At 44.9% G+C, this 27,570-nt stretch overlaps 1 protein-coding gene across 26 annotated transcripts in view; it reads left to right on the top strand.

Moving 5' to 3' along the window:
• The window catches only part of MAPK8IP3 (mitogen-activated protein kinase 8 interacting protein 3), a 187,681-nt gene that overhangs the window by 61,919 nt on the left and 98,192 nt on the right, over positions 1–27,570 (top strand). For 9 of the 26 annotated variants that reach the window (XM_044979873.1, XM_044979858.1, XM_044979861.1 and 6 more), the window contains exons 5-8: positions 8,108–8,131; positions 13,030–13,078; positions 17,886–18,132; positions 24,280–24,382. In XM_044979873.1, coding sequence (XP_044835808.1) covers positions 8,108–8,131; positions 13,030–13,078; positions 17,886–18,132; positions 24,280–24,382 — 423 coding nt within the window. Of the gene's footprint in view, positions 1–8,107; positions 8,132–13,029; positions 13,172–15,309; positions 15,422–16,574; positions 16,615–17,107; positions 17,266–17,885; positions 18,133–24,279; positions 24,383–27,570 lie in introns of those variants that run through there. The other 17 variants (XM_044979853.1, XM_044979848.1, XM_044979846.1 and 14 more) reach the window with 8 other exon arrangements.

The following is a 27,570-nucleotide window of genomic DNA, read 5'->3' as shown; positions in this document are numbered from 1 at the left end:
GGGAAAGCTTTGCAGTATACTTTCATAGCCCAATCACATCCTTGTGTTATCAGCGTAGTGCTAGGAATTAGATACCTTTGGCTTGATTCCTTTCTCACTTATGCCAAAGTAAACAGGAGAAACTCCATAGAAGTCAGTGCATTGTGAAGTGTAAAACCACTGTATGTGACAGCAGAATCAGGCCTTCTGTATTCTGACTGGTGGTTCCTGCCATTGGCATCTGCCAAAATTAGATAGGAAGTGATGTGAGCATGGCTGCATGATGCAGGTTGAATTAATTCTGCTCACATTTCCCCTTTCCAAAGTCCAAGAAACATTAGCTAAATGTGGCTGTGTGCTGTCACTGGGGAAAGGATGCATGATGGAAAGTTTCAAGAATTGTGATAACTTGTCAGTTCACTGGGGAGGGACAAAACTGTCAGCATGAATTTCCTGCTCTGTACTGCACAAGTAGCGATCTGAGTGCCTCTGAGTGCTGGTGTGTTGCTAGCCTCCTGGGAGGAGAAAAAAGAGACCTATCCTATGTCTGTGATCTGTGACTGCTTCTGAGTTTGTATAAACCATTAACTGAAAGAGGGCTTTTTCCTTCATTCCAAGCTTTGCATTGTGCCCTTGTGTGTGTGGCACTCTAGTACACGTTCATGTTAGCATATGTATTTATGTTGGGTGTGTTATGCGTCATTGAACGGATGAGTATAAATGAGCACATTTATTTTGTGTGCTTTGTTGCAGTGGTGTGTATTTGTGGGAACCATAAGTGTACATCTCTCACTGCATTCTTGGGTGTTTGTATGAGCTCATCTGTGTGCTTTGGTGGATGGGTGGGTGCTGTGATGGGTTCCCCCAAAGGGTCCCACCTGGAATTTGGGGTACCACTGGAGCCTCCTGCCCCACCACCGTGGGCTCACTCTCACACTGTACTGCTGTGACAAGATGCAAAGCCCTCCAGCCTGCACTTTCACCAGCACACATATAGGTAGGGACACACCCAGCTGCAGTTACATGCAGGCTATCTGACCAGCCCCTGCATAGGTAGGCTACAGTTAATACTCCTTAGGGCATTCTGTGCAAAAAATTAAAAATTCTGCACACAATATTTTTAAATTCTGCCAGTTTTATTTGTCAGTAAATAAATGCAGAAGCTTCAGCAGTGGGAAGCACAGGCCACTGGCTGCACAAAGGTGGGAGATCACCCTGCAGCCCCCTGCTCCCAGGACATGGACTCAGCAGTGAGGCTGCACCTGACCCTGACAGAGCACAAAGCCTGAGCCTGTCCCAGAAACATCCTGGGCCCTGCCCTTCTGCACCAGGTATTCCAGGTGTGGGGCAGGCAGGCTCAACCAGGCAAGGATCCAAGCGTGGAGGGGCTCAGTGTGGGGGGATCTAGGTGTGGGGTGAGAGGATTCTGTGAGGGGCAATCTGGGTGCAGGCAGCTCAGTGGGGGGTCTAGGTGTGTGTGGGGATCTGGATGCACAGAGGCTTATTGGGGAGGGGGTTCCAGGTGCAAGGGCAATGGTATTCTGCAGGGGCTTCCAGGTGAACGTGGTTGGGGCTCAGCGGTGTGGGTGTGGGGGTCTCAGCAGAGGGGTCTGGGTGCAGGGGGAGTGGGGCTTGGTGGGGTGGGGGTCTGGGTGCAGTTAGTTGGGAGTCAGTGGCATAGGGGTCTGGATGTGGGAGCTCAGGGTGGGACACATCGGGTGGGGGGTTGAGTGCAGGGAGCTCAATGGGGGGTGTTCTGCGTGCAGGGGTGGGGGTCCAGAGGCAGGGAGTCTGGGTGCAGGGGGCTCCAGATGCAGGGGTTGAGGTTCATTGGGGTGGGGTTCAGGTATGGAGGGCTAGGAGGGTTCTGGGTGTAAGGGGTGAGGCTTGATGGGGGTGTCTGGGTATAGGAGATCCAGATGCACAGGGGTTGGGCGGATGGGGGAGCAGCTCCCCATACGGGGACACCTCCCCCGCAAATGAGGAGTGATGGGGGCAGGAAGCAGGGGACGATGCTGAGCTTCCTGCAGCTGGGGGAGGTATCAGGAGCTGGGTTTGAGACAGCCCCAGACACTCCTTGCAGGAGAAGAGGAAGTCCCATCCTCTCCTGCCTCCAGCCCAGCCAGGATTAGTAGCTGATCCCAGCTCAGGGTAGGAGACACTTATAGACTCATAGACTCAGAGACTTTAAGGTCAGAAGGGACCATTATGATCATCTAGTCTGACCTCCTGCACAATGCAGGACACAGAATCTCACCCATCCACTTCTATAACAAACCCCTAGCCTATGTCTCAGTTATTGAAGTCCCCAAATTGCGGTTTGAAGACCTCAAGCTGCAGAGAATCCTCCAGCAAGTGACCTGTGCCCCATGCTGCAGAGGAAGGCGAAAAACCTCCAGGGCCTCTGCCAATCTGCCCTGGAGGAAAATTCCTTCCCGACCCCAAATATGGCGATCAGTTAAACCCTGAGCATGTGGGCAAGACTCACCAGCCAGCACCCAGGAAAGAATTCTCTGTAGTAACTCAGATCCCACCCCATCTAGCATCCCATCACAGACCACTGGGCATACTTACCTGCTGATAATCAAAGATCAATTGCCAAAATAATTGCCAAAATTAGGCTATCCCATCATACCAACCCCTCCATAAATTTATCAAGCTTAGTCTTAAAGCCGGATATGCCTTTTGCCCCCAGTACTCCCCTTGGAAGGCTGTTCCAGAACTTCACTCCTCTAATGGTTAGAAACCTTCGTCTAATTTCAAGTCTAAACTTCCTAGTGTCCAGTTTATATCCATTTGTTCTTGTGTCCACATTGTTACTAATCTTAAATAATTCCTCTCCCTCCCTAATATTAATCCCTCTGATATATTTATAAAGAGCAATCATATCCCCCCTCAACCTTCTTTTGGTTAGGCTAAACAAGCCAAGCTCTTTCAGTCTCCTTTCATAAGACAGGTTTTCCATTCCTCGGATCATCCTAGTAGCCCGTGTCTGAACCTGTTCCAGTTTGAATTCATCCTTCTTAAAAATGGGAGACCAGAACTGCACACAGTATTCCAGATGAGGTCTCACCAGTGCTTATATAACGGTACTAACACCTCCTTATCTTTGCTGGAAATACCTCGCCTGATGCATCCTAAAACCGCATTAGCTTTTTTAACGGCCATATCACATTGGCGGCTCATAGTCCTCCTGTGATCAACCAATACTCTGAGGTCCTTCTCCTCCTCTGTTACTTCCAACTGATGCGTCCCCAATTTATAACTAAATTTCTTGTTATTAATCCCTAAATGCATGACCTTGCACTTTTCACTATTAAATTTCATCCTATTACTATTACTCCAGTATGACCCGTTGTAGTCTCCCCTTTAACCAGTTCCTTATCCACCTTTCAATTTTCATATTTATGAAAATTTCATAAATTTTCAGTATGACCCGTTGTAGTCTCCCCTTTAACCAGTTCCTTATCCACCTTTCAATTTTCATATTTATCCCCATCTTTTCCAATTTAACTAATAATTCCCCATGTGGAACCGTGTCAAATGCCTTACTGAAATCGAGGTAAATTAGATCCACTGCATTTCCTTTGTCCAAAAAATCTGTTACTTTCTCAAAGAAGGAGATCAGGTTGGTTTGGCACGATCTACCTTTTGTGAAACCATGTTGTATTTTGTCCCAATTACCATTGACCTCAATGTCCTTAACTACCCTCTCCTTCAAAATTTTTTCCAAGACCTTACATACTACAGATGTCAAACTAACAGGCCTATAGTTACTCGGATCACATTTTTTCCCTTTCTTAAAAATAGGAACTATGTTAGCAATTCTCCAGTCGTACGGTACAACCCCTGAGTTTACCGATTCATTAAAAATTCTTGCTAATGGGCTTGCAATTTCATGTGCCAGTTCCTTTAATATTCTTGGATGAAGATTATCTGGGACCTCCGATTTAGTCCCATTAAGCTGTTCGAGTTTGGCTTCTACCTCGGATGTGGTAATATCTACCTTCATATCCTCATTCCCAATTGTCATCCTTCCATTATCCCTAAGCTCCTCATTAGCCTTATTAAAGACCGAGGCAAAGTATTTATTTAGATATTGGGCCATGCCTAGATTATCTTTAACCTCCACTCCATCCTCAGTGTTTAGCGGTCCCACTTCTTCTTTCTTTGTTTTCTTCTTATTTATATGGCTATAGAACCTTTTACTATTGGTTTTAATTCCCTTTGCAAGGTCCAACTCTACATGGCTTTTAGCCTTTCTCACTTCATCCCTACATGTTCTGACCTCAATAAGGTAGCTTTCCTTGCTAATCCCGCCCATCTTCCACTCCCTGTAGGCTTTCTGCTTTTTCTTAATCACCTCTCTGAGATGCTTGCTCATCCAGCTTGGTCTACAACTCCTGCCTATGATTTTTTCCCCCTTTCTTGGGATGCAGGCTTCTGATAGTTTCTGCAACTTTGACTTGAAGTAATTCCAGGCCTCCTCTGCCTTTAGATCCACAAGTTCTTCAGTCCAATCCACTTGCCTAACTAATTTCCTTAATTCTTTAAAGTTAGCCCTTTTGAAATCAAAAACCCTAGTCCCAGATGTATTTTTGTTTATCCTTCCATCTAGTTTGAACTGAATTAACTCATGATCACTCGAACCAAGGTTGTCCCCTACAACCATTTCTTCTATGAGGTCCTCACTACTCACCAAAACCAAATCTAAAATGGCATCCCCCCTTGTTGGCTCTTCAACTACTTGAAGAAATCCATCAGCTATCACATCCAGAAAAATCTGAGCCCTATTACTACTACTAGCACTTGTCCTCCAGTCTATATCTGGGAAGTTAAAGTCTCCCATGATCACATAATTCCCATTAGTGTTTACTTCATTAAAAACATTAAAGAGGTCTCTATCCATCTCCAAATCACATCCCGGCGGTCTGTAGCACACCCCAAGCACTATCTCAGGGGAGGCTCTAGTAGCTTTCTTTCCCAATGTGATTTTTGCCCAGACAGACTCTGTCTTATCCATTCGGCCCCTTCTCATTTCTTTGCAGTTAACCTCATCATTGATATACAGTGCTACTCCACCACCTTTGCCTTTATTTCTGTCTTTCCTAAACAGCACATAGCCTTCAATACCTGTACTCCAGTCATGACTACTATTCCACCATGTTTCTGTTATCCCTATAATATCCGGTTTCACTTCCTGCACCAGTAGCTCTAGTTCCTCCATTTTGTTTCCTAGGCTCCTCGCATTAGTGTACAGACAGCTTAATTTTTGCCATTTGGCTTCACTGACATTCTTTATCTGGTTAGGCACAGACATTCTACCACCAGTATCACCTATTAGACTGGTATCTACACTACCCTTCCTCCTTATGTCCATTCTTCTGCTCATGGCTGTATCCTCTCTTACTTTGTTTTCTTCCCTCTCGGTGTTAAATTCCGGCATGGAGATTACCTGGACATCTCCCAACCATCTCCCCCAAATTCCTAGTTTAAAGCTCTCTTAATCAGTTGGGCGAGCCTCCATCCTAGAAGTCTATTTCCCTCCTTACTCAGGTGAAGTCCATCCCAAGAGAACAGTCCTCTGTCCATGAATGCTTCCCAGTGGACATACATCGCAAAGCCCTCCTTATAGCACCACTGCCTGAGTCATCTGTTGATCGCCATAATCTTGTCACACCTTTGTTGCCCTTCTCTAGGAACAGGCAGAATCCCAATGAAGATCACCTGAGCCTCGATTTCCTTAAGCGTCTTCCCCAGTCTGGCATAGTCTCCCTTGATACGTTCCAGCGAGAACCTAGACGTATCATTCGTTCCCACATGAAGGATAATCAATGGATTCTTTCCCTCTCCCATTAAGATCCTTTTCAGCCTCAGGTCCATATCCCGTATCTTAGCACCCGGCAGACAGCACACCCTTCTGTTCTCCGGATCAGCTCTAGTTACAGGCCTGTCTATTCTTTTCAGTAAGGAGTCCCCAATCACGTAGACCTGCCTTTTCCTGGTGACAGTATGATTCTCTGGTCTATCCCCTGCTCCCACTGGCTGCAAGTCCTCTTGATTCCTGTTCGCCCTTGCAATCCTCCGCAACCCATCCTGTATTCTCCTGGAGCTCATATTTGGTGTTGTCTCCATTGACTCTTCCCCTCTTCCTGTAGGGCTAGCTGCTCTTCTCTTTTTCCTTGCCCTCTCACCTTCAGTGACCACCTGCTGTGTCCCTTCTTCATTTTCCAACTCTGCAAACCTGTTCTTGAGCTCTATTTCTCCTTCACTGGCCTGTCTTTTCCTCTGCCTGGTTCTCTTAGTTACATGCTTCCACCGTCCACTTTCCTCACTCAGCAGTCTCCCCTCAGAATTCTTTGGTCCTGCTTCCATCTGCAAGTCTGAGATTATCCCTTCAGCCGCCTCATTTCTTTGCTCCATCATCTGCTCGAACCCGCTTCTAAACTCGACCTGAGTTTCCACCTGCATCTCCAGTCCTCGGATCTTTTCTTCCATCAGCTCTATCACGCGGCACTTCATGCAGATGAAACTCTTTTCAGGTACCCCCTCCAAGATCATGTACATGCCGCAGCTTCCACATCCGGTCATCCTCATTGTGTCTTTCACTGCTGCCACTGTATCGGTCATAACCTTCCCACTGAAAACCTGTTAGTCAAAGAAACAAAAACCAAAACAAACCCCCAACAGGCACCAGAACACTGGCAGACCACCACCCCCTCCCTTCACTAGCCTGTCAGTTCTTCTGCCTAGGTCTAAGTCTCCCCCGGAAACTCCCAGTGAAACTCCCCTGTTTACAGCTCTGTTTGCTGGCTGCTGTGCCGCTGCAGCTGTCTGTGCCGCTGCCTGACTGGCTGGCTACCTTTATAGGACCCCTAGGCAGATAAGCCCCACCCCCTAAGCAGTGTCCCCAGCACTGAAGTGATTTACCTCTCTGCCAGCTGCTCCGGGTGCCTGAAACAATGTACCTGCGCAGCTGAGGAGTGGTGCATGATTGCTTTTGCAGCTTCCCTTTGCTTCCCTGTCAGAAAGTCATTTTTCTGCAGTGAAGCAAACAAATCTGCAGGGGACATGAATTCTGTGCATGCGCAGTGGTGCATAATTCCCCCAGGAGTAAGTTAAGGCAACTCCCAGCTCCCCAGGCGCGCATGACTGGGTCCAGCACTTCCCCCAGTTCAGTCTTTGTTCCTCAGGTGTTTCCAGGAGCCTTCTTGTCTGTGGAGTTGAAGAATCCCAGATGATGTCACTCCCTGCCGTATATAGCTTTTGCACTTGGTGGGAACCCTTTGTTCCCAAAGCTTGGATCCCAGTCCAGTCTGTGACTGACATCCCAAGATTGATTTCAGAGACATGTGGTCTCATCACATGTCCTCGTAGAGTCATAGCAGCCATTACTTGTAGCCTGTCTGTAGCGTTCACAGGAAGGCTCACCTGGTGGGAGATAAGCTTCTCCTAAGGCCTATTATTTTTTCCTAATGGCCCTTTGCCCTGAATAGGCCCTTCCCCACCCACTATCTAGACTGAAAGCATCTTATCTAGTGGGCGTTACCCAGGTGTAACTACATTTGAAATACAGATACATAGTTAATATTAATAACTTCAGACACAAAAATGCTACATGCATACAAATAGGATAATCATATTAAGGAAATCGTAACTTTTCCAATGACCCCTCACATGACTTACCTTGCATAACATACATCGTAATCATATCATAATAATATCACTGTGAAGAATATGGGGTGCAGTGTCACAGGTGTGTTTTGTGTGATATGCTAGATAGGCGCATATTTGTGTGAGCCCATACATACACTTGGTATGTTTGCTTGTCACTATGACTGAAGTTTGTATAAGCACAGAATAGTGTGTACATGTATGCACAAGAGACATACAGAGAGAGAGTGCGTGTTTCCACATTGTGATTATGAGTGCATGTATGGAATGTGTCTGCTGTATGGCTGCATGTTTATGGGGCTGTAAGTGTCTCCATCACTGCTCAGGTGTGTATTTGTGTGAGCACATACACATACATGTTCTTGCATGACTTTTTGCTCTCTAATGGTTGTTTTCTTGTCTCGCTTCTTGTGCGGTTGCCACTCTGTTTTGACTGCTATGTTTGTCACTGCAGTCATCGCCAGTCATGGAGGAAAAGGTAAATCCTATTACAGCATTTTTTTTAAACTGTCACTTTTGAGATTGGGGTTGAGTAACAGCTGTTGGGATAGTTGGGGATTGGTCCTGCTTTGAGCAGGGGGGTGGACTAGATGACCTCCTGAGGCCCCTTCCAACCCTGATATTCTATGATTAGTGGGCAGAATGCAGGTGAGGCTGCCAGAGGTGTGTGATGAATGTAGTTTATCACATGACTATGGCCATCATTAATGTGGTGAGTATGCAAAAGATACTGTATAGATAGGCAACAACTCATCTTTAACTGTACAATATTGGAAAATTGTCTCCAGAACTATAGTGTCTGTTAACATTAGAAAGTAGCAGACATTTTAGAATGACTCCTTTTGGGTAACAGTTCTAAAACAAAACCAAATCAATGTACCAATGAATCTGATATCATTTATGTGCTGTCTGTATCAGAGGATTCTTCCATCTGTTATGAAATGTCCATTTGTGAATAATGGGAGCCACAGGCCCAGATTATAATGCAGGTTGTTTGGAAAAAAGCAGCATCCCAAAATTCTTTGCTAGGCTACTTGGGAAATGCCCTCCCAGCCCTCTGCCAATCCCAGATGGGACACAGCGAGCAGCAACTACCTACCAGCACAGTTTCCCTGCCTTATCAGAAGCTGTCATGGCAGCACAATGGACTGACAAATCAGCACAGCATGTTCTGGCTTTCATATGAGCAATGCTGAGAATGGAGCTACTGAGTGTTTTCTTTGTTTCTCCAGGAGGAAATTAAATCTCTCTTTCCAGGCTGCCTGCACACTCCTTAACCTATTGCGTCAGCTCCTGTGTTAGTGCATTTGCTCATGTCTCAGGGGCCTCAGGTTCCATTACAATCACTTCATGCAGGTCACAAGTGGAGCAGTTATAATGGTCTCTTGGCTGTGTCCCTGGAGAAATGTTCTCCATGTACAGGAGCAGTGTTCCACAAAATAAGCATGGAGCCTTCCTGAGAAAGGAAGCATGTCTGATTCGGTAGGAAAAGACTGACCCTTTATTCCTGCCCTGCCTTTAATGTATTAACTCCAACAAGCCTGTATGCTTGGTGGGTTTTTTTTCTGTTAAGTCTTAATACCAATTTGTTGATGTTTGTCTCCTCATCCTGCCCCTTAGCCAAATACTTCTGATAATGGGTTGACCACAGCTGATAGTGTTTTAAAAATAAAACACTTGAGGGTCCAGAATCATCAGTTCTGGCATGTAGAAGGGTAAATCACACACACCTGTGCCCACTAGGCCCCAGCCCTGGGGAGAGACATGGATCCCAAGGGAGGGCAGATGGCAATATCAACACTGGCCTCCCCTCCTGGGCTCATTCTGCAAAGTGGGTCATCTTTAATTTGCATCTGGAGCTCCATAGGAGTCCTGCTAAGAGCATTTGCTAAATCAGTGCATCCTCTGGCCAGTCTCTGTTCCCCGGTCTTTGGGTTGCTCTGGTCATCTGCAGCCATGTGTCCCTGACAAAAGAGAGCTTGTGGATGCTTTCTTCTGGTGCAACCTCTTCCACCCGTACCCCTTTCTATATCATAAAATCATAGAATCATAGAATATCAGGGCTGGGAGGAATCTCAGGAGGTCAACTAGTCCAACCCCCTGCTCAAAGCAGGACCAATCTCCAGCTGAATCATCCCAGCCAGACCCCCAGCGAGGACCTGCCCCGGACTTGCTGCGGCTGGGGGAGAGGAGCCCCTCCCCTACCCCTGCCCCTGCCCCAGCCAAGGCCCACTGGAGTGGCCGGGAAAGGAGCCCCTCCGTTGGCCCAGCCCAGCCCTGCTGGAGCTGCCGAGCCCGGGGAGAGGTGCCCCTCCCCCAGCCCCAAGCTGCTGTGGTGAGAGAGGGTTGGGGGGAGTCCAAACCCCTCATCCTTGGCCCCACCCCAGAGCCCGTAACCCCCCTACATCCCAACCCTCTGCCCCAGCCCTGAGCCTCCTCCCACACTCCGAACCCCTCGGTCCCACCCCCACCACATGAATTTTGTTATGTAACAAAATTTATTCTGCACATGGACATAAAAAGTTGGAACACTGCCAATAAGGCTCTAAAATATTTTTTTTCTGCAAAATAGGTGGTAGCACTAGGAACCTGACAGTGCAATAGAAGAGATCTTTATCTGCACTCCTTTAGGATGGCTTGCATAACTCACTACCAGCTTTGCCACTCATGAGCAATGCAGCCTTCCCAAACACATGCTGATAAAGCCGTTACATCACCTTCCATTATGCAGTCTCTCGAGATTTCTGTTTGGAAGCCACAGCTTATTACATAGATAGCATTGTAAGAGTGCCCAGTACTTCACAGTAGACTATGCTAAACAAAGAACAGAGGCCCAGATTCCCAGCTGGGGAGGGAAAGTGAACTACAAAGGAGTTTGTAGCAGCTCTCCAATCCTGGGTCTGATTTTCCACCAGCCTAGTCCCCAAGGAAGTTTAAAGGTGCATCTGCTCAATGAGGATCTAAGTTACCTAGACTTGGAAATCAGGAGGCTCTCTCAATAAAGTTCTAAAGTTTAAAAAGAATAATGAAATGGCTATTTATCTGATCAGATAAATTCAGATCACAGAATTCCATTTTCCAGGCTATACTCTGAGGAAGTGAGTTGAGGTGAATTCTGGGAGGTACTGAGAATGAAACACATTATAGTGAAACCCCATATATGCGATATAATTGGGACCGGAGCCAGATCAGATCACCAAAAATCCAGATAATAGGCTTCACCCCCAGATGGCAGGTCTCAGACATCAGGAGACAGGGGGCTGACAGCCCAAACCCTGCTGCCCAGGGCTTGAGCTGTCAGTCCCATTTCAGTTAGTATGGAGAGCTGGATAATGGAGGCTCCGATAAACAGGATTCTACTGTATATGTCCCACTCAGACAGTGTCAGTGTTTTGCCAGTGTGTGGTAAGGCAGGTTTATAGGTTTGGGAGATGCAGAAGCCCCTCAGAACAGTCTAAGACGGTAAACACAGACACTCTGATCACCTCAACACACTGGGCTCATTTGGTTTTTGGATTCAATCTCTGAATCTTCTGCTCTTGAAAACACAAGCCTCTGCCTGATGTGCTAAAGCAGCAGTTTGACTGGCTTTCTCACGTACCAATAGAAGGAACTGTCATGTACATTAACCAATTTAATGTATATACCAGTAGGGGTGATGACACACTCGTACGTTTCATGGACTGGTGACAACTGCATGTAGTTGCCACTTTCCTGTTTTAACACCTGAAATCATACATTTTGATTATATATAATAACATATCTGAGGCTGGATTGTAATTGGAGCACACTCAGATCTGAGATGAGAAAGACAGAAGGTGAAGTGGGAGGGCCACCTCTACTGTTGCCTGTTCCTGGGACCCCATGAAGGCCACTCTCTCAGAGCTCAGTGGGGTCAAAGTTCCAATATATTTGGGGCAGGAGGAGGAAGCAGGGGACTATATTCTCTGTGACATGGCTCCCAAGGGGAAATGCTGCTTAAATTGGGTGGCTGTGCTCTCAGCCCCTTCTATAAACCCCAACTTTTCCAACCACAGAAGGGGTCAGTAAGTCAGCCTCTGTAGTCTCTGGCCCTTCACCCTTTCTTATGGGTTCTCCACAGGAGGGCTCAATCTGATGCTAAGAAACACTCCTGAGAGGGGTGATTTATAATTGGATCGTTGGCCTGGTAGGTCAACAATTTTTGTGTGGCAACCCAACTTTGACAGTGCCTTTTAATGAAGAGATAAGACTAATGGTCTGGATGATGGGGTTAATTGCATCCTCAGCAAGTTCGCAGATGACACTAAGCTGGGGGGAGAGGTAGATACTCTGGAGGGTAGGGATAGGGTCTAGAATTACCTACACAAATTGGAGGATTGGGCCAAAATAAATCTGATGAGGTTCAACAAGGACAAGTGCAGAGTCCTGCACTTAAGAAGAAAGAACCCCATGCGTCGCTACAGGCTGGGGACCGACTAGCTAAGCAGCAGTTCTGCAGAAAAGGTCCTGGGGATTACAGTAGACGAAAAGCTGGATATGAGTCAGCAGTGTTCTCTCGTTGCCAAGAAGGCTAATGGCATATTGGGCTGTATTAGCAGGAGCATTGCCAGCAGATCGAGGGAAGTGATTATTCCCCTCTGTTCGACACTAGTGAGGCCACATCTGGAGTATTGCGTCCAGTGTTGGTCCCCCTACTACAGAAAGGATGTGTACAAATTGGAGAGAGTCCAGCGGAGGGCAATAAAAATGATTAGTGGGGTGGGGCACATGACTTATGAGGAGAGGCTGAGGGAAGTGGTCTTATTTAGTCTGCAGAAGAGAAGAGTGAGGGGGGATTTGATAGCAGCCTTCAACTACCTGAAGTGGGGTTCCAAAGAGGATGGAGCTAGGCTGTTCTCAGTGATGGCAGATGACAGAACAAGGAGCAATGATCTCAAGTTGCAGTGGGAGAGGTCTAGTTTGCATATTAGGAAACACTATTTCACTAGGAGGGTGGTGAAGCACTAGAATGGGTTATCTAGGGAGGTGGTGGAATCGCTATCCTTTTTAAGGCCTGGCTTGACAAAGCCTTGGCTGGGATGATTTAGTTTGTGTTGGCCCTGCTTTGAGCAGGGGATTGGACTAGATGACCTGAGGTCTCTTCCAACACTAATATTCTATGATTCTATGATAAGGGTCATCTAGACAACCCAATTTTGAATCACAGAATCAGGTGCTTACTCATTCAGACTGTGGGAGTTAACTCAGCACTTCAGGGGTGGAAATGGGATTTAGTCCTAGTGTCATGTGAAACATGAGTCACCGTGTTGGTTGTGAACTTTCTTTACCATAAGGATCCTGTGGTTTTGCCAATAGATTGTTTCCTCTCTCTTCCTTTTTCTCTCTCTTTTGCAGGAAGGAGCGTCCTAACTCTCTGAATGTCTTCCCCCTTGCTGATGGAATGGTACGTGGGCAGATAGGGGCCAAGATCATCCCCACAGTGGACCACTGGCACTTGAGTGACCTCGGCCAGCTGCAGTCCAACTCCAGCTACAAGGTTTTATAGATTGTCATGGAACAAGGGTTTCCCACTGTCAATAGCATCCCACATCTTCATAAAGACAGAGACCACCATGTGTCCATAACCCTTTGCAGCCTTTCTCTTTTGTACATCTGATCCTTTCTTAGAACCCTGGGTAGGACGATAGACCTTCAGATACAGATAAATTTGACGTAGGCTGGAGGACTGGTTTTGACACAACTCACATTTTTTGTCACTTCTGATTTTTGTCAGTTCTAATTCCTGCTAATTAGTGTTTTCTGCTGATGGAGCAGAAATGATGGAACCAATCTTCTGCCTCGTCATTGGAACTATGTCTTTCTCTCTCGTGGGGCTGGGCACTGTGCTGCTGTGCCATAATCTGCCCTTTCTAGTTGATCTTTGTTTTAAACTTCCTGTCTTTGGGTTCATGTACACTAGACAAAAAAGGTGCTGCCACCACCACTGATGGTAGCAACACCTAATGCCTACAGTGCATCTGAAATGCTTTGTGTCCTTATACAAATCGCTCAGCTGCTATAGAGTGATTGGTATAGCTGGTTGCATTGTGCCACTGTGGAGCAAGCCTTTATGTCACCTTCACAGTCAACGCTGGTGATCTGCGTGTGTGAACAAGAAATCACAGCACTGCAGCTGTACCAGTGCTGCTGGCCCTCCCACCGCCATTCTATAATGCTCTGCTCCTCCTTTCAATAACTTATTTGTGGAACGAGCTCCAGCAACTGTATCCCTAGCATCACCTCCAGCGTTATATAAAAGTGTTATGGAACACTGACCCTGGAAACCATAGGACTTGGCCAACATGCCCAGAATACCATTCAGATCTCATGATAATTTGCAAATTTCCAAAAAGCACCTGTTCTGGAGAGCTGTGCTGGGAACTGGGATAAGAGTCCCACAATGCACTGGTATGATCAAGGATGGAGGGATGTAGAAATGGCACAACATTTTTGTATAAACTGATTTGCATTCTGCCTGTGTTGCACCTCTGCAAGGAGACACAGTCCAACCAATGCTTGCATGCACTGTTTATCCCCATGACAATGCATTCCCTAACACTTCCATTTAATCAATTGTGTGTATCTTTTGCAGGGGAGAGTAGGAAGAAAGATGGAGTTGCATCCATTTTAATAGACTTGATGAGGCTGCTGTTTTAACCTGTACTTTGTAGCACAGAGACTAAAAGCTTCTGCAGTTTATCAATAACTCACTCTCTGCATTTCAGAAAAAAATCATCAGAAATTCAAATAAAACTATAGAAACCTTGAATTCTGAGTTCAGGCAGTGGAGGTTACTAACTGTATCTTTTTGTAATTTGTTGATTTCTTTGCCTGATACATGATTAATTTATAATGGAAAGAAAATATTGTGCCTTGCTGACAGTGCTCAGCTATGAGTGTATCCATCAGGTAACACAGAGATAAATGTTCAGTGCTTGTTAAGGAAAGCCCAAGTATGGGACACTGAGTTTAAGGAAGGTAGCCTCTGTGGGGTGGGTTAGGCTGTGGGTTATGGAAAATCCTGGATGCATAGGTTGTTAAGGTAGATATCCTAAAGCAGAATAATTCATAGCTTGTGGAAGATATAGCATGAGTAAGTGTTGGGTAGTGGAGGATACTAAGTGAGTAATGGGTTCACTGTTTGGGATGGAGGTGTCCCTCATGCAAACCTCTTAATTGCTCTTTATTAGGCAGTACTTTCTGCTTGAAGTGTTATTTAATAAATGCTCTTGCTTGGCCGTTGAAATGCATTGCAATGCTGCAAATACTTTATGGTGACTTTATTATGCTTTTCTTTTGTGGTGCTCTAAGTTCTCTCTGTGTTGGGAACATAGCTGATGTTTCACTGCTATCAGATGCACACTGATAGCTTACCTGCCTGGTCTTTTTTCTTCTAACTCTCTGAACTGATTTTTCATCTTCAAGAGTCTGATTATTAAATATTTTTACATTTTCATTATTATTATCATTATTTCTTATTATTATTTTATTTGCATCTTACTTTTTGTAACTAGATTAGGTTTCGTTTTGCTTTTGTTTTTTTACATTTAACATTTTATATTTTGTAGATTTAGTCCTTAATGCTTTTTGGGTTTGTTTTTATGTACTGTATTTTCAGTGTTAAAATCATAGAATTGTGGCTACTCATGGTGACATATTACTCCTATGAATTTTGGGCTTTTACAATGCATTTTGGAGGTCACGGCTACACATTTGAAGTTTAGGAGGCTCACAGGTCTGATTCTAGGTAAGTGGTGGCTATGGAGAGTATCCTTTTGTATGTGAAGTATTATGGAGATCACCCCCTGGACTGTAGGATAGCTAGTGAGTGAGGGAGATTTGGTGGTAGAGGGGGGTAGAAGGAATCTTTCAGCAGTGTCTAGTAGAGTTCCTGGAAGGTTAAAAGGAATATCTTGTCTGTATCTAAGGGTTTTGGAGTGGATGTTCCCAAAACGGATTGGTTGGCTGTGGAGAATATTCCATACATAAGTGGAAAATTAAGAAGCATAACCGACGGTGTGTGGTAGACCATGGTGGTTATCCCATGAGCATGTTTTGAGTGGAGGATTATATAAATAAGCAGCAGTGCATGGGGCATGCTTTTGAGATAGATGTTCAATAGGAGTAGCACCCATGGCATTGGTGGTTTAGTGTTTTTGAATGTGGTTTTATTTACATTTTACACTGAATAATGGTGCATTTTTAGCCCCTTTGCTTCCGGGCCTTGGGAGTGCAGTAGCAGGTATTTGTCAAAGTAACGTTAAGTCCCAATGCATTGGAGTTGTCCACGAAACCCTCTGATTTGATACTTTGCCCTTGCACATTAGAATGGAAGCACCCAGAATAGGAATTTTAAAAAGTTGTAAGAAGTCTAATGTTCAAATATAGCAGCCTGAGTAAAATGTCCATATTTCAAATTTGATGCCCAAATCAGCAAGTAGATTCACAAATGACCATTTAATGCACCAGGATGATGATCTGAACATCCATACAGGAGAAGTGGGAGTGCTGTTTGGGCTCACAATCCAAAAAGGTCAAGCAAAAAAAGTGGATAAAATTTGATAGCAACATTGTAAAAAAATAAACAAATTCAATTTCAGAGTCTGCACCATAAGGAATCAGGTAATGGATGTGGCACAGGACTCTTGGTTTCCTTACTGCAGTATCCAGCAGGATACTGCAGGAATGAGCATGGACAGGGAGACTTTAATGTGTTTCTAATTAAAGTAGTATGTCAATAATGGGTATGGTTTGTTTTTTTAAAGAAAGCATGGCTGCCAAGGGTTACATTGCCATTTTTTCACTATCTTCATTCTCATCCCATGTTGAATTGTTTTGTTGCATCATGAAATTGTAAGGAAGAAGGACTGTAGAACACAGACTTCCAAAAAGCTGAGGTGCAGACAACATCACAGTTCCAAGACTGTGAGGTCTAAAAAGGTAGTACCTCGTTTTAAAGCGCAATTAACAAACTAAGTAGAAGCAGAAACTTCCTAGCAACTGCACAGAAGAGAAGATGCAAATAAGGATGGCAATAACTATAGTAAGGAAATTGGGGGGTGGGTATATATCAAATAGCTTTTCCGCCCAAGTGGAAAACATTGTAATATGTTGCTCTAGAAGTTCACTTTGCTATCCTCTTTCAGGAAATGCTTTAAGTGGCCTTGGAAGGTACGGGGGTGGAAGGTTAGAAACCCTGCCAAGAAGACTTGGGAGATCTCATTTGGGTCTGAGGCCAATTGGTCACTGATGAGAAGGTGAACTGGCTAAGTCTGAAACAGTGCTTTCTTAATTGGCAAGCAGGGAGTGCAGCATCAAATGCTGTAGTATTCTTGAAAGCTTCCTGTATTTTTCAGGATGTGGTAGGATGAGGAATGGGACCATAATTTATGTTGAACAGGGACTTGTTTGAGCACATTTCAGGTTGGAAATACATCTCAAGGGGTTATTTATGACATCTTTTGATTTCTGAACTCTTGGTCCTGTCTTTCATCCAGTTGGGGAGAACCATATGTGTTGTCATCCTGGGTCCATGCCTGACTATCTTCTACGTGAGCTAATACAGACATGTAGCTCTCCCCTACTAATGAAGTAAGACCATTTCAGCTTTACTTCAGCTGTCTAGTATAAAAAATATTTACCTGTCCCTTCAAATGAAGTGATAGCATTAGAAATCTATTAAACAAGTTCTGTGCCAATGACCTACTGTAATGATGGATCCAGAGCATCTATGAAACAGCTTCATAGAAGGCTGTATCACTTTCCAGAAATGATTGTGCTTTCCTTCTTGCACTGGGTATCTTGGAAGACATTGGCCTGATTTTCAGAAGTGCGGAGCACCCATCAATCCCAGTGAAGTCAAGGGAAGGTGCAGCTGTTTTTCACCTTTGAAAATCAGGTCACATTCCATTATGAATAGGCCTCATATCTCACGTAACTTCTGAAGACCTGAAATGCCATCTTTGTTGGTAATAAAGAAAGAGGGGGATCGATATTTAGACCAAGTAGGATTTGCTTGATGAGTTCTGTACAGGAACTTGCTGTTCATTTGCAGTGCTAAGCAGGCACAATGAGCTCTGGGTGTTCAGTTTGTGGTACTCATTTTCCATAATTTGCTACAAGGCATCCATCAATCCAGTAAATAAGAAATTATCTGAAACATATAGATGCACTTTTTCCTCTCTGTTTTCTCCTTCTTTGTATTGTCATAGTGCCCAAATGATGAAATGTCTGAATCTGGGCAGTCTTCTGCAGCTGCCACTCCAAGCACCACTGGGACAAAGTCCAACACACCAACCTCATCTGTGCCCTCTGCTGCTGTCACGCCCCTAAACGAGAGTCTGCAACCCATCAGTGACTACAGTGGAACAGACAAGAACAATAAGAGGGCACGGGAAAAGCGGAACAGCAGGAACATGGAAGTTCAGGTTACCCAGGAGATGAGGAATGTCAGCATAGGTATGGCAAGTGTATTCTTCTGTATATAGTCTTTGCTAGCCAACCTGTTGCATGCCCACTTTAATAAAAGGCATACATGGGCATTGTAAAATCAAATACCGGAAGAGGTCTTGGGGGACTGAAGGAGTAACTAGCTTAGTTCAACTGAAAGACAATGCTCTCTGTTTATTAAGGGTACAGTTGGAAGTAGGGGAATAAAGGTGGGTGATATACTCATTTATGCTTGATGGTAGGACTATGCTTGCTTTTTGGACAGTGGCATGCTTTGTGGAGGAAAAATAAAAGATTCATTGACATGGATCCAATTTCCAAGTTTATTGCAACTGACTTAGAGAAAATTTCTTCTGTAAAGCTCCCAAATGAGTTCCTGACAAAGTGAAACCACAAAACAGTAGAAAAATCTTGTGCTGTAGCCTTTGACTGAGGATGCCAGTGTTGAAATCCCATTTTGTAGTTATATTAGCAGCCTGTTTGCTACCAGGATCAACGTCCCTTGGCTGGCAGAGGGCAATGTAGTTCCTCAAGAAGTACTTACATATTGAGTGCCTAACCAATAAGTCGGTATCATTTTAATGATGTCAGTTAAGCCAGCACAGTAAATATAAGTATCAGCACTGGGAGACAGACATAGAAGTCTCAGCTCTCTCCATTCTCCATCACTGGCCTGTATGGGTTGGCAAAAACTGTCATAGAATCATAGACTATTAGGGTGTGGTGTGTTCGGTCACAGAGACCCCCTTGGGACCATCATCTGACATGCTGGAATTACCTCTGAGCCCGTTTTCCACTGCCAGCTTGGGGCTCCAGAACCCTGCCTTGTTAACCCAGATACACTAGTCTGCTGCAACACAGACCCAGATCTGGTCCATGCCCCCAAAGCTGCAGAGTTTAACCAAAAACTGCTCAGCAAGTCACCTGTCTCCAGCACCCAGACACCCAGTTCCCAATGGGATCCAAACCCCAAATAAATCTGTTTTGCTCTGCATAAAGCTTATACAGGGTAAACTCATATATTGTCCGCCCTCTATAACACAGATAGAGAGATATGCACAGCTGTTTGCTCCCCCCGGTATTAATCACTTATACTTTGGGTTTACTAGTAAACAAAAGTGATTTTATTAAGTATAAAAAGTAGGATTTAAGTGGTTCCAAGTAATAACAGACAGAACAAAGTACATTACCAAACAAAATAAAACAAAGCACACAAGTCCAAGCCTAATACATTTAAGAAACCGAATATAGGTAAATCTCACCCTCAGAGATGTTTCAATAAGCTTCTTTCACAGTCTAGACTCCTTCTTAGTCTGGGCCCAATCCTTTCCCCGGTACAGTTCTTGTTAGTTCCAGCTCAGGTGGTAAGTAGGGCTTTTCTCATGACTACCGTCATCTTTGTTCTGTTTCACCCCCTTTTATATCTTTGGCACAAGGCGGGAATCCTTCCTCTCTCTGGGTTCCCACCCTTCCTTCTAAGTGGAAATGCACCAGGTTTAAGATGGATTCCAGTCCCAGGTGATATGGTCACATGTCCTGTGAGACCCCCAAGCCTCCATTCTTTCTGGCCTGACTCACACGAACACAGGAAGGCTTACAAATAAACAGAGCCATTTACAACCAATTGTTCTAGTTAATGAGAGCCATCAAGATCCTAAGCCACCATTAATGACCCACACTTTGCATAGTTACAATAGGACTTCAGAGTAATACTTCATATTTCTAGCTTTACATACAAAAAAGATACATACATACATACAAATAGGATGAATACACTCAGTAGATTATAAGCTTTGTAATGATTCCTTACAAGAGACCTTTTGCATGAAGCATATTCCAGTTACATTATAGTCACGCTTATTAGCATATTTCCATAAAACGTATGGAGTGCAATGTCACATAGGGTTGGAAGAGACCTCAGGTCATCTAGTCCAACCCCCTGCTCAAAGCAGGACCAACCCCAACTAAATCATCCCAGCCAGGGCTTTGTCAAGTTGTGCCTTAAAAAACCTCTAAGAATGGAGATTCCACCACCTCCCTAGGTAACCCATTCCAGTGCTTCACCACCCTCCTCGTGAAATAGTTTTTCCTAATATCCAACCTAGATCTCCCCCACTGCAACTTGAGACCATTGCTCCTTGTTCTTTCATCTGCTACCACTGAGGACAACCTAGCTCCATCCTCTTTGGAACCCCCTTTCAGGTAGTTGAAGACTGCTATCAAATACCCCCTCACTCTTCTGCAGACTAAATAAGACCACTTCCCTCAACCTCTCCTCGTAAGTCATTTTCCCCAGCCCCCTAATGATTTTTGTTGCCCTCCGCTGGACTCTCTCCAATTTGTCCACATCCTTTCTGTAGTGGGGGACCCAAAACTGGATGCAGTATTCCAGATGTGGCCTCACCAGTGCTGGATAGAGGGGAATAATCACTTCCCTCGATATACTGGCAATGCTCATACTAATGCAGCCCAATATGCCATTAGTCTTCTTGGCTACAAGGTCACACTGTTGACTCATAGCAAGAGAAAGTTAGTAGTAAATATACAGGGCCATTGCTGGTGTAATTCCAATGGTGATAATGTATTTACACTCAGGATAAATCTGTTTTGCAGCATGTCTTCCCTCTGCCCCTGCCAAATACATTGCAGTCCACTACAGGAAGCAGCAGAGGGCTGCAACTCCAACACACTTTAAATAATTTTCAGTATAGTCACGTTTAAAACTGCTGCTAGACCTGCTGGATATTGGTTAGAAAGTTTGTACTGGGGAGTCATCATCAATGGAGGAGTGTCTTCCATTTCCATGAAGGCTAGTGGAATTGCATTGTATTGGATTAATTTGATCCACGTGAACCGCTTAGGAGAAAGTATCTGAATGAATGGGCCAGAAAAACCCCCCTGAGAACAAAGATTCTTGTCAGTCCATAATGGATGCATAACATCTGCTGCTTTTTACCATGCACAAATAGACTTTAGAATTTGGGGTAAATGGGGCATGAGCTCCTAAGATATTATAGAGGAGTGCATGCGACATCAAACCTAATTAACACTTCAGTAGCCTTCTGGGTCCAAAATCTGCCCTCAGATATGTGGGTACAACTCCAGCTGAAGTCAACATGGATCTGAGGGCAGAATTTGGGGCCTGGATATTAAAGGCATATAGTTTGATACACAGAGGCTAATTCATCCCTACTATAACTCTGTTGAAGATATTAGAATCATAGAAATGTAGGACTGGAAGAAACCTCAATAGATTATCTAGTCCAGTCCCCTGCACTGAGAAAGAAAGGAATAAGTACTATCTAGACCATCCCTGACAGGTGTTTGTCTAACCTATTCTTAAAAACCTCCAATGATAGAGATTCCACAACCTCCTGAGGTAATTTGTTCCAGTGCTTAACCACCCTGAAAGGAAGTTTTTCCTAAGGTCTAACCTAAAACTCCCTTGCTGCAATTTCAGCCCACTATTTCTTGTCCTGTCCTCAGTAGATAAGAACAATTTATCACTCTCCTCTTTATAACAACCTTTTATGTACATGAACACTGATATATTTCCCTGACACCCTCCTCCCACCCCATCTTCTCTTTTCCAGACTGAACCAAACAATTTTTTTTGATCTTTCATCATAGGTCATGTTTTCTAGAACTTTAATCATTTTTGTTGCTCTTCTCTGAACTTTCTCCAATTTGTCCACATATTTCCTACACCGTGGTACTCACTGGACGCAGTATTCCAGTTGAGGCCTTATCAATGCTGAGTAGAGTAGAAGAATTATTTCTTGTGTCTGGCTTACTACTTTCCTGCTAATACATCCCTAGAGCAATTCAAGGGAACTGAACACCTTTTTATGGACCATGTTCAAGCCTGATACCTGAAACTTTTGCCACAGCTGTTATTTCTGCCATGTCCTTAATAAATGAAACCTAGGAGCAGCACTCAGTGCTGGGGGCAAATATGGCTTACTTGAAATTTCAGTATTGTGTGTTTTTTGCAGCTGGAGTTAAAATGTGGGTGATACAAGTGCATCAGAGCAGAATGGAGAAGACAGGTTTCTGAAACCGAGGTCCAGTGTTCCGAAAGGAGTGGAGAGGGATTATGATTTTCCTTGTAAAATCATAATCATTTTCAACATTTGGGGAAATCTTCCTCAACTTTTTTTAAAAATTAGAAACTTGAGAACCATGGTTATAAGGAGCCCTGTTCTGGCAACAGATGCACACCATGTTTTGTCTTAAAACGTGACAAATGTTGCCAAGTGTTGCACATTGACAACCTGAAGCAATGAAATAAATACTATAAAGGTATCATGGGTTTTGTATACAGTAACTCCTCGCTTAACCTTGTAGTTATGTTCCTGAAAAATGTGACTTTAAGCGAAATGATGTTAAGCGAATCCAATTTCCCCATAAGAATTAATGTAAATGGGGGGGTTAGGTTCCAGGGAATTTTTTTTCACCAGACAAAAGACTATATTATATATATGTATACACAGTATAAGTTTTAAACAAATAATTTAATACTGTACACAGCAATGATGATTGTGAAGCTTGGTCGAGGTGGAGTCAGAAGATGGGATATTTCCCAGGGAATGCCTTACTGCTAAATGATGAACTAGAACTTGGCTGAGCCCTCAAGGGTTAACACATTGTTGTTAATGTAGCCTCATATTCTACAAGGCAGCATGGCAGACAGAGACAGAGATACACACCCTGTGTGTGTGAGAGAGAGAGACATGCGCATTGCCCCTTTAAGTATGCTGAACTTCTCTAAGTAGATTGCCTTTTTAAGTAAACCAGGAAGTTGAGACAGCAGCTGCTGCCAGCATGCTCCCTCCGTCCTGAGCCCTGTTGTGTGTTCCCCCCTCCCCTCTATGTAGATGGGGTAAGCAGGGAGCTGGAGCAGGGGGGCAGGAGCAGGGGGGAGGGGGACACCCTGATATTAGGGCAGCTGCCACACAGGGAACTTAGGGAAGCGGGGAGCTGATAGGGGGGCTGCCTGCCCACCCTGGTTCCAAGCCCCCACCAGCTACCTCCAACGGGCTGCTCTTTCTGCAAGCAGTGGACAAAGCAGGCAGCTGCCAAACAACGTTATAAGGGAGCATTGCACAACTTTAAACAAGCATGTTCTCTAATTCATCAGCAACGTAACAATGAAACGACGTTAACTGGGATGACTTTAAGTGAGGAGTTACTGTACTCCAACACTGAAGCTGTTTTACAGGGTCAATAAACCCCATATCTGGTGCAGTTGAAATTCTAGTGTCATTTATGAACTAGGGCCAGGATCCTGCAAGAATTTCTGTGTAGGCAGACCCTGTTGCTTATGTGGGGTCTGCCTGTATGGAACAACTTCAAGACTGGGTTCTAAAACAGTTTAATTTGTTGCATACTCTTTAAGTCATTTGGAGCCTCATCTTTCTTCACTAATCAGATAATGACTCCAGAACATACATCACATTAGAAACAGATTAGGTTGCATGTATATAGTACATTGCTACTTCCATTTCACAATTTCACTATAATTAACAGTTAAATCAGATGTAAGCATGAGAATTTGTATACTCAAGTTGTTCCTATTTAAAGTGATTCAGTCATGATTTATAACACTAATAATTTTTGTTATAGAAAAAATTAAATTACTGTATGTTTTTATATCTTTTATAATGTTGCAAAATAAGAGGGAGGTTTTTACCGAGAGATTAAAAGGACATTATTTGGTGTTGAATCTTTCTTAATTGACCTTAACTGTATCCCAAAACAGATGACCTTATTTAAAACAATTTTACCTTTAGAATTCTGGAGCTATTTTTAAAGTTTAATATCCAGAAGTACTTCATTACCCCACCCACTGACTGATGGTATTGCCACTGGCATGCTTCCAAGAATCCCCTATTTCTCACACTTATTCATGATGGTAGATCCCACCTCTGCCTTTCCCCAGCTGTAGTTTGTGACTCACTAGAAATCCATCTACACTCTTAACCTTTTTAACACCTTGCACATGGTACCATAACAATCGTGAGAGTGCTCCCCATAATCCTTTTTGATACTCAAAGAGGCTTAAGACCAGTCAGAGAATACAGTCCCTAGAGTGGAACAACTGTTGGCCTTCTTTTCTTCTGGATATGTCTCTTATCTGTGCATTATCTTCTGTAGGAATGGGTAGCAGTGATGAATGGTCTGATGTTCAGGATATCGTAGACTCTACGCCAGAGCTGGACATGTGCCAGGACCCCCGACTGGAGCACACTGGAAACAGGTACTTGCTTTTATCTTTTGTAAATATGCTATTTACTCTCCTTCATGTAACTTCTCGAGAAGTGAAGAGAGACCCTGGGTTAAAGAGCTTGTGTAATTAAAGCTGCATAGAACTATGGTACATGTTAATGCGGTGGAGACCTTGGTGTATGAGCAATCATTGGATCCTTGCTTCCTCTGCCTAGTGCAGAATGAAGGATCCCTCAGGCACAAAACTCCCTGTTATCATGGGAAGAACACAACCTCAAAATCTGTGTTAGAAATCACCTCCAGATGATCCACAGTTGGACTGGTTTCAGACAGTACAGTTTGCCATGCTGCCATGAGAGAAGGGAAAGTGGCATGATAAAAGAGAGAGGACAGACTAAGGAGGTATGGGGCTTATGGGCTGAAGTGGTAGAAAAGAGAAAAAGTCAATTGTCTAGTAAAAGGTTGGCCCTGAATTACATTTCAAAATCCAGATCCTTCTCAGGTTTGCCATATATAGGTTGGCACCTGACAATGGGTGATCTTTACTGTGAAATTCTCTGTTTCTATAGTTTATGCTTGATTAGAACAGCAGCTTCCCCTTAAGTGGGAGGTTGCCTGAAGGCCATTCATTTTGGTGCATCACTGCTACCAGGCATATAATAGCCTAGATGAATGTATGGCAAAGAGAGGCAATAAAAGGGAAGTCTTTTATGAAACAGCACAGTGGTCTTTATTTGGACAAGCACTGCACAGGGGAAGAGGTATGAAGAATTTTGATGATGCAGGAACGAGTAGCAAAGTTTCCTCTTAGGATGGTATGGCCAGAATGTGTGAGAGGCATGTGTAATGTTCTGAGAACAACAGCAGGAGGAACCACTGTGGCAGAGCCAGTTGTGTATGTTGTATGCCATGAGACTGACTGATGAGCCGAAGAATAATCATTCTGAACATGAGTGGAGAATCCCACGGATGCAGCTACAAGGAGAGAGCCCTTTAGTCAAGGAAATCTATGCACCAAGGAGACAGACTGGTTAGAAGCACAACGTACATTGAGGTTACTGAGCCTTGGACTTGCTGCTTTAACATGCATAATGCTTCCTAAAGTTTCAATTATTAAATTGGTAAATCCAGAGGTGGTCCTCTTGCTGTTTGTTGTTGCCCACTAGTGAGGGTGTGTGTCTCAGAATATGTTGGTCCACAGCATTGGTGATTATCTCCAGTTCTTCAGTGGTATCAGATGCTAGTATAGCCATACAAACGTATTGGAGCATGAGCTTTTGTGGGTGAATACTCACTTCGTCGGATGCATGACATGTGTTGCATGCATCTGACAAAGTGGGTATTCACCCACGAAAGCTCATGCTCCAATACGTTTGTTAGTCTATAAGGTGCCACAGAACTCTTTGCCTCTTTTACAGATCCAGACTAACACGGCTACCCCTCTGATATTTAGTATAGCCATGGAGATAAAAAAAACCTCCATGTCATAGAATCATAGAAGATTAGGATTGGGATTAGGATTGGAAGAGACCTCAGGAGATCATGTAGTCCAACCCCAACTAAATCATCCCAGCCAGGGCTTTATCAAGCCAGGCCTTAAAAACCTCTAAGGGTGAAGATTCCACCACCTCCCTAGGATAACCCATTCCAGTGCTTCACCACCCTCCTAGTGAAATAGTGTTTCCTAATATCCAACCTAAACCTCCCCCACTGCAACTTGAGACCATTCCTCCGTGTTCTTCTTTGAGTGCTTGCTCATATCGATTCCAATTAGGTGTGGGCGCGCTGCGTGCACGATCATCAGAGAATTTTTACCCTAGCAACACCCAGTGGGTCGGCTGTGGAGCACCCTGGAGTGGCGCCTTCATGGCGCTGGATATATACCCCAGCTGGCCCAGCGCCCCCTCATTTCCTTCTTACCACCCGTGACGGTCTTTGGAACTATGGAGCTTGGCTTAGCCAACACTCCACTCTCCCTAGCGCTCTTATTGCTGTTTGTACATAGTTGTTATAGTGTTATCGTGTTAGTTGTCATAGTTGTAGTTTAGTTGCAGTTTTTAGGGGTGTCGGGTTTCTCACACACACCCCCACGTAGTTGTTGGGCTCATGCCCAAAGCTCCGGGATTTAAGTCCTGCGGCTCCTGCTCCAAGCCCATGCCGACGGGCAACCCCCACGACTCTTGCCTTAAGTGTCTGGGGGAATCTCACCAGGCGGAGAAGTGCGGGATCTCCAAGGGTTTCCATCCCTGGACCAAGAAGGAGCGAGACTTTCACAGCTCCTTATGGAGGTGGTTCTTAGCCCCCAGCCTCTGGTGGCAAGTCAAGACTCAGCACCAAGTGCTTCGGTGTACAGTGTCCCTGCTTTGGCAGGAGGAACGGTACTGCAATTAGACTCTGACAGAGAGCCACGGCACCGGCGCTCCCCGGCACCGCAAACTTCTTTATCAGTCTGGCACCGCTCCCACTTGCCTGTCCAGAAGCGCCACCAGAAGCTGGAAAGGGCTGGTCCACCTCAACAGACTCTGCCTCTTCTGGATGCGCCCCGTCCCAAAGCGGAATGCCAGGGAACACAGGCGGTGGCCTCGGCACCGTTGACTCCGGCACCGAGGTCTGAGCCATTGAGTCCACTGAACCTGGACTCCCCGACTTGCAGTGTGGTCAAGGTCCAGCTTCCAAAAGGGATCTGATTGCCATGACCATGTCGGCATCGCCTCAACAGTCCAAGGCTCCAGCACCGGTCCACGTGGTACCTTCACGGGGCAAGCCAGCCCTTATTCATCCACCGTCACCATTCCCGTTCTCAGCGCTGTTCACTCTCCACGGCACCGGTCGTACTCGCAGCACCGTTCAGACTCCTGGCACCGTTCCGTACACCTGTCTCCGTCCAGGAGCAGGTCTGGATCCAGACGCCGTTCCCATAGGTGGTCGTTGTTCGGACAAGATCTAGATCCCAGCACCGGTCTAGACCTCGGCACCAGTCGCGGTCCTGGCACCGCTCCCCAAGGCCATGGCGCCATTCTCCAGTCTCGTGGCACCGATCCACGTCGTGCTGTCATGAACCAGTGCAATCCCACTTAGCACCACCATGGCCCTCTCGTTCTGCCTCTCATTCAACAGGATCGGACATAGGGTCCCGTGTTTCGGACCACGGCTACCTGGACCCTGAGGCTGGTCACTGGCAGGTGCAGGGACAAGGTCCTGTTCAGGGGTCTACTCAAT

Source organism: Mauremys mutica, chromosome 11, assembly GCF_020497125.1.
Source record: "Mauremys mutica isolate MM-2020 ecotype Southern chromosome 11, ASM2049712v1, whole genome shotgun sequence".
Classification (NCBI taxonomy): Eukaryota; Metazoa; Chordata; order Testudines; family Geoemydidae; genus Mauremys; species Mauremys mutica.
Note: the sequence above shows the minus strand (reverse complement) of the source record. Positions and strands in the feature narration are given on the sequence as shown.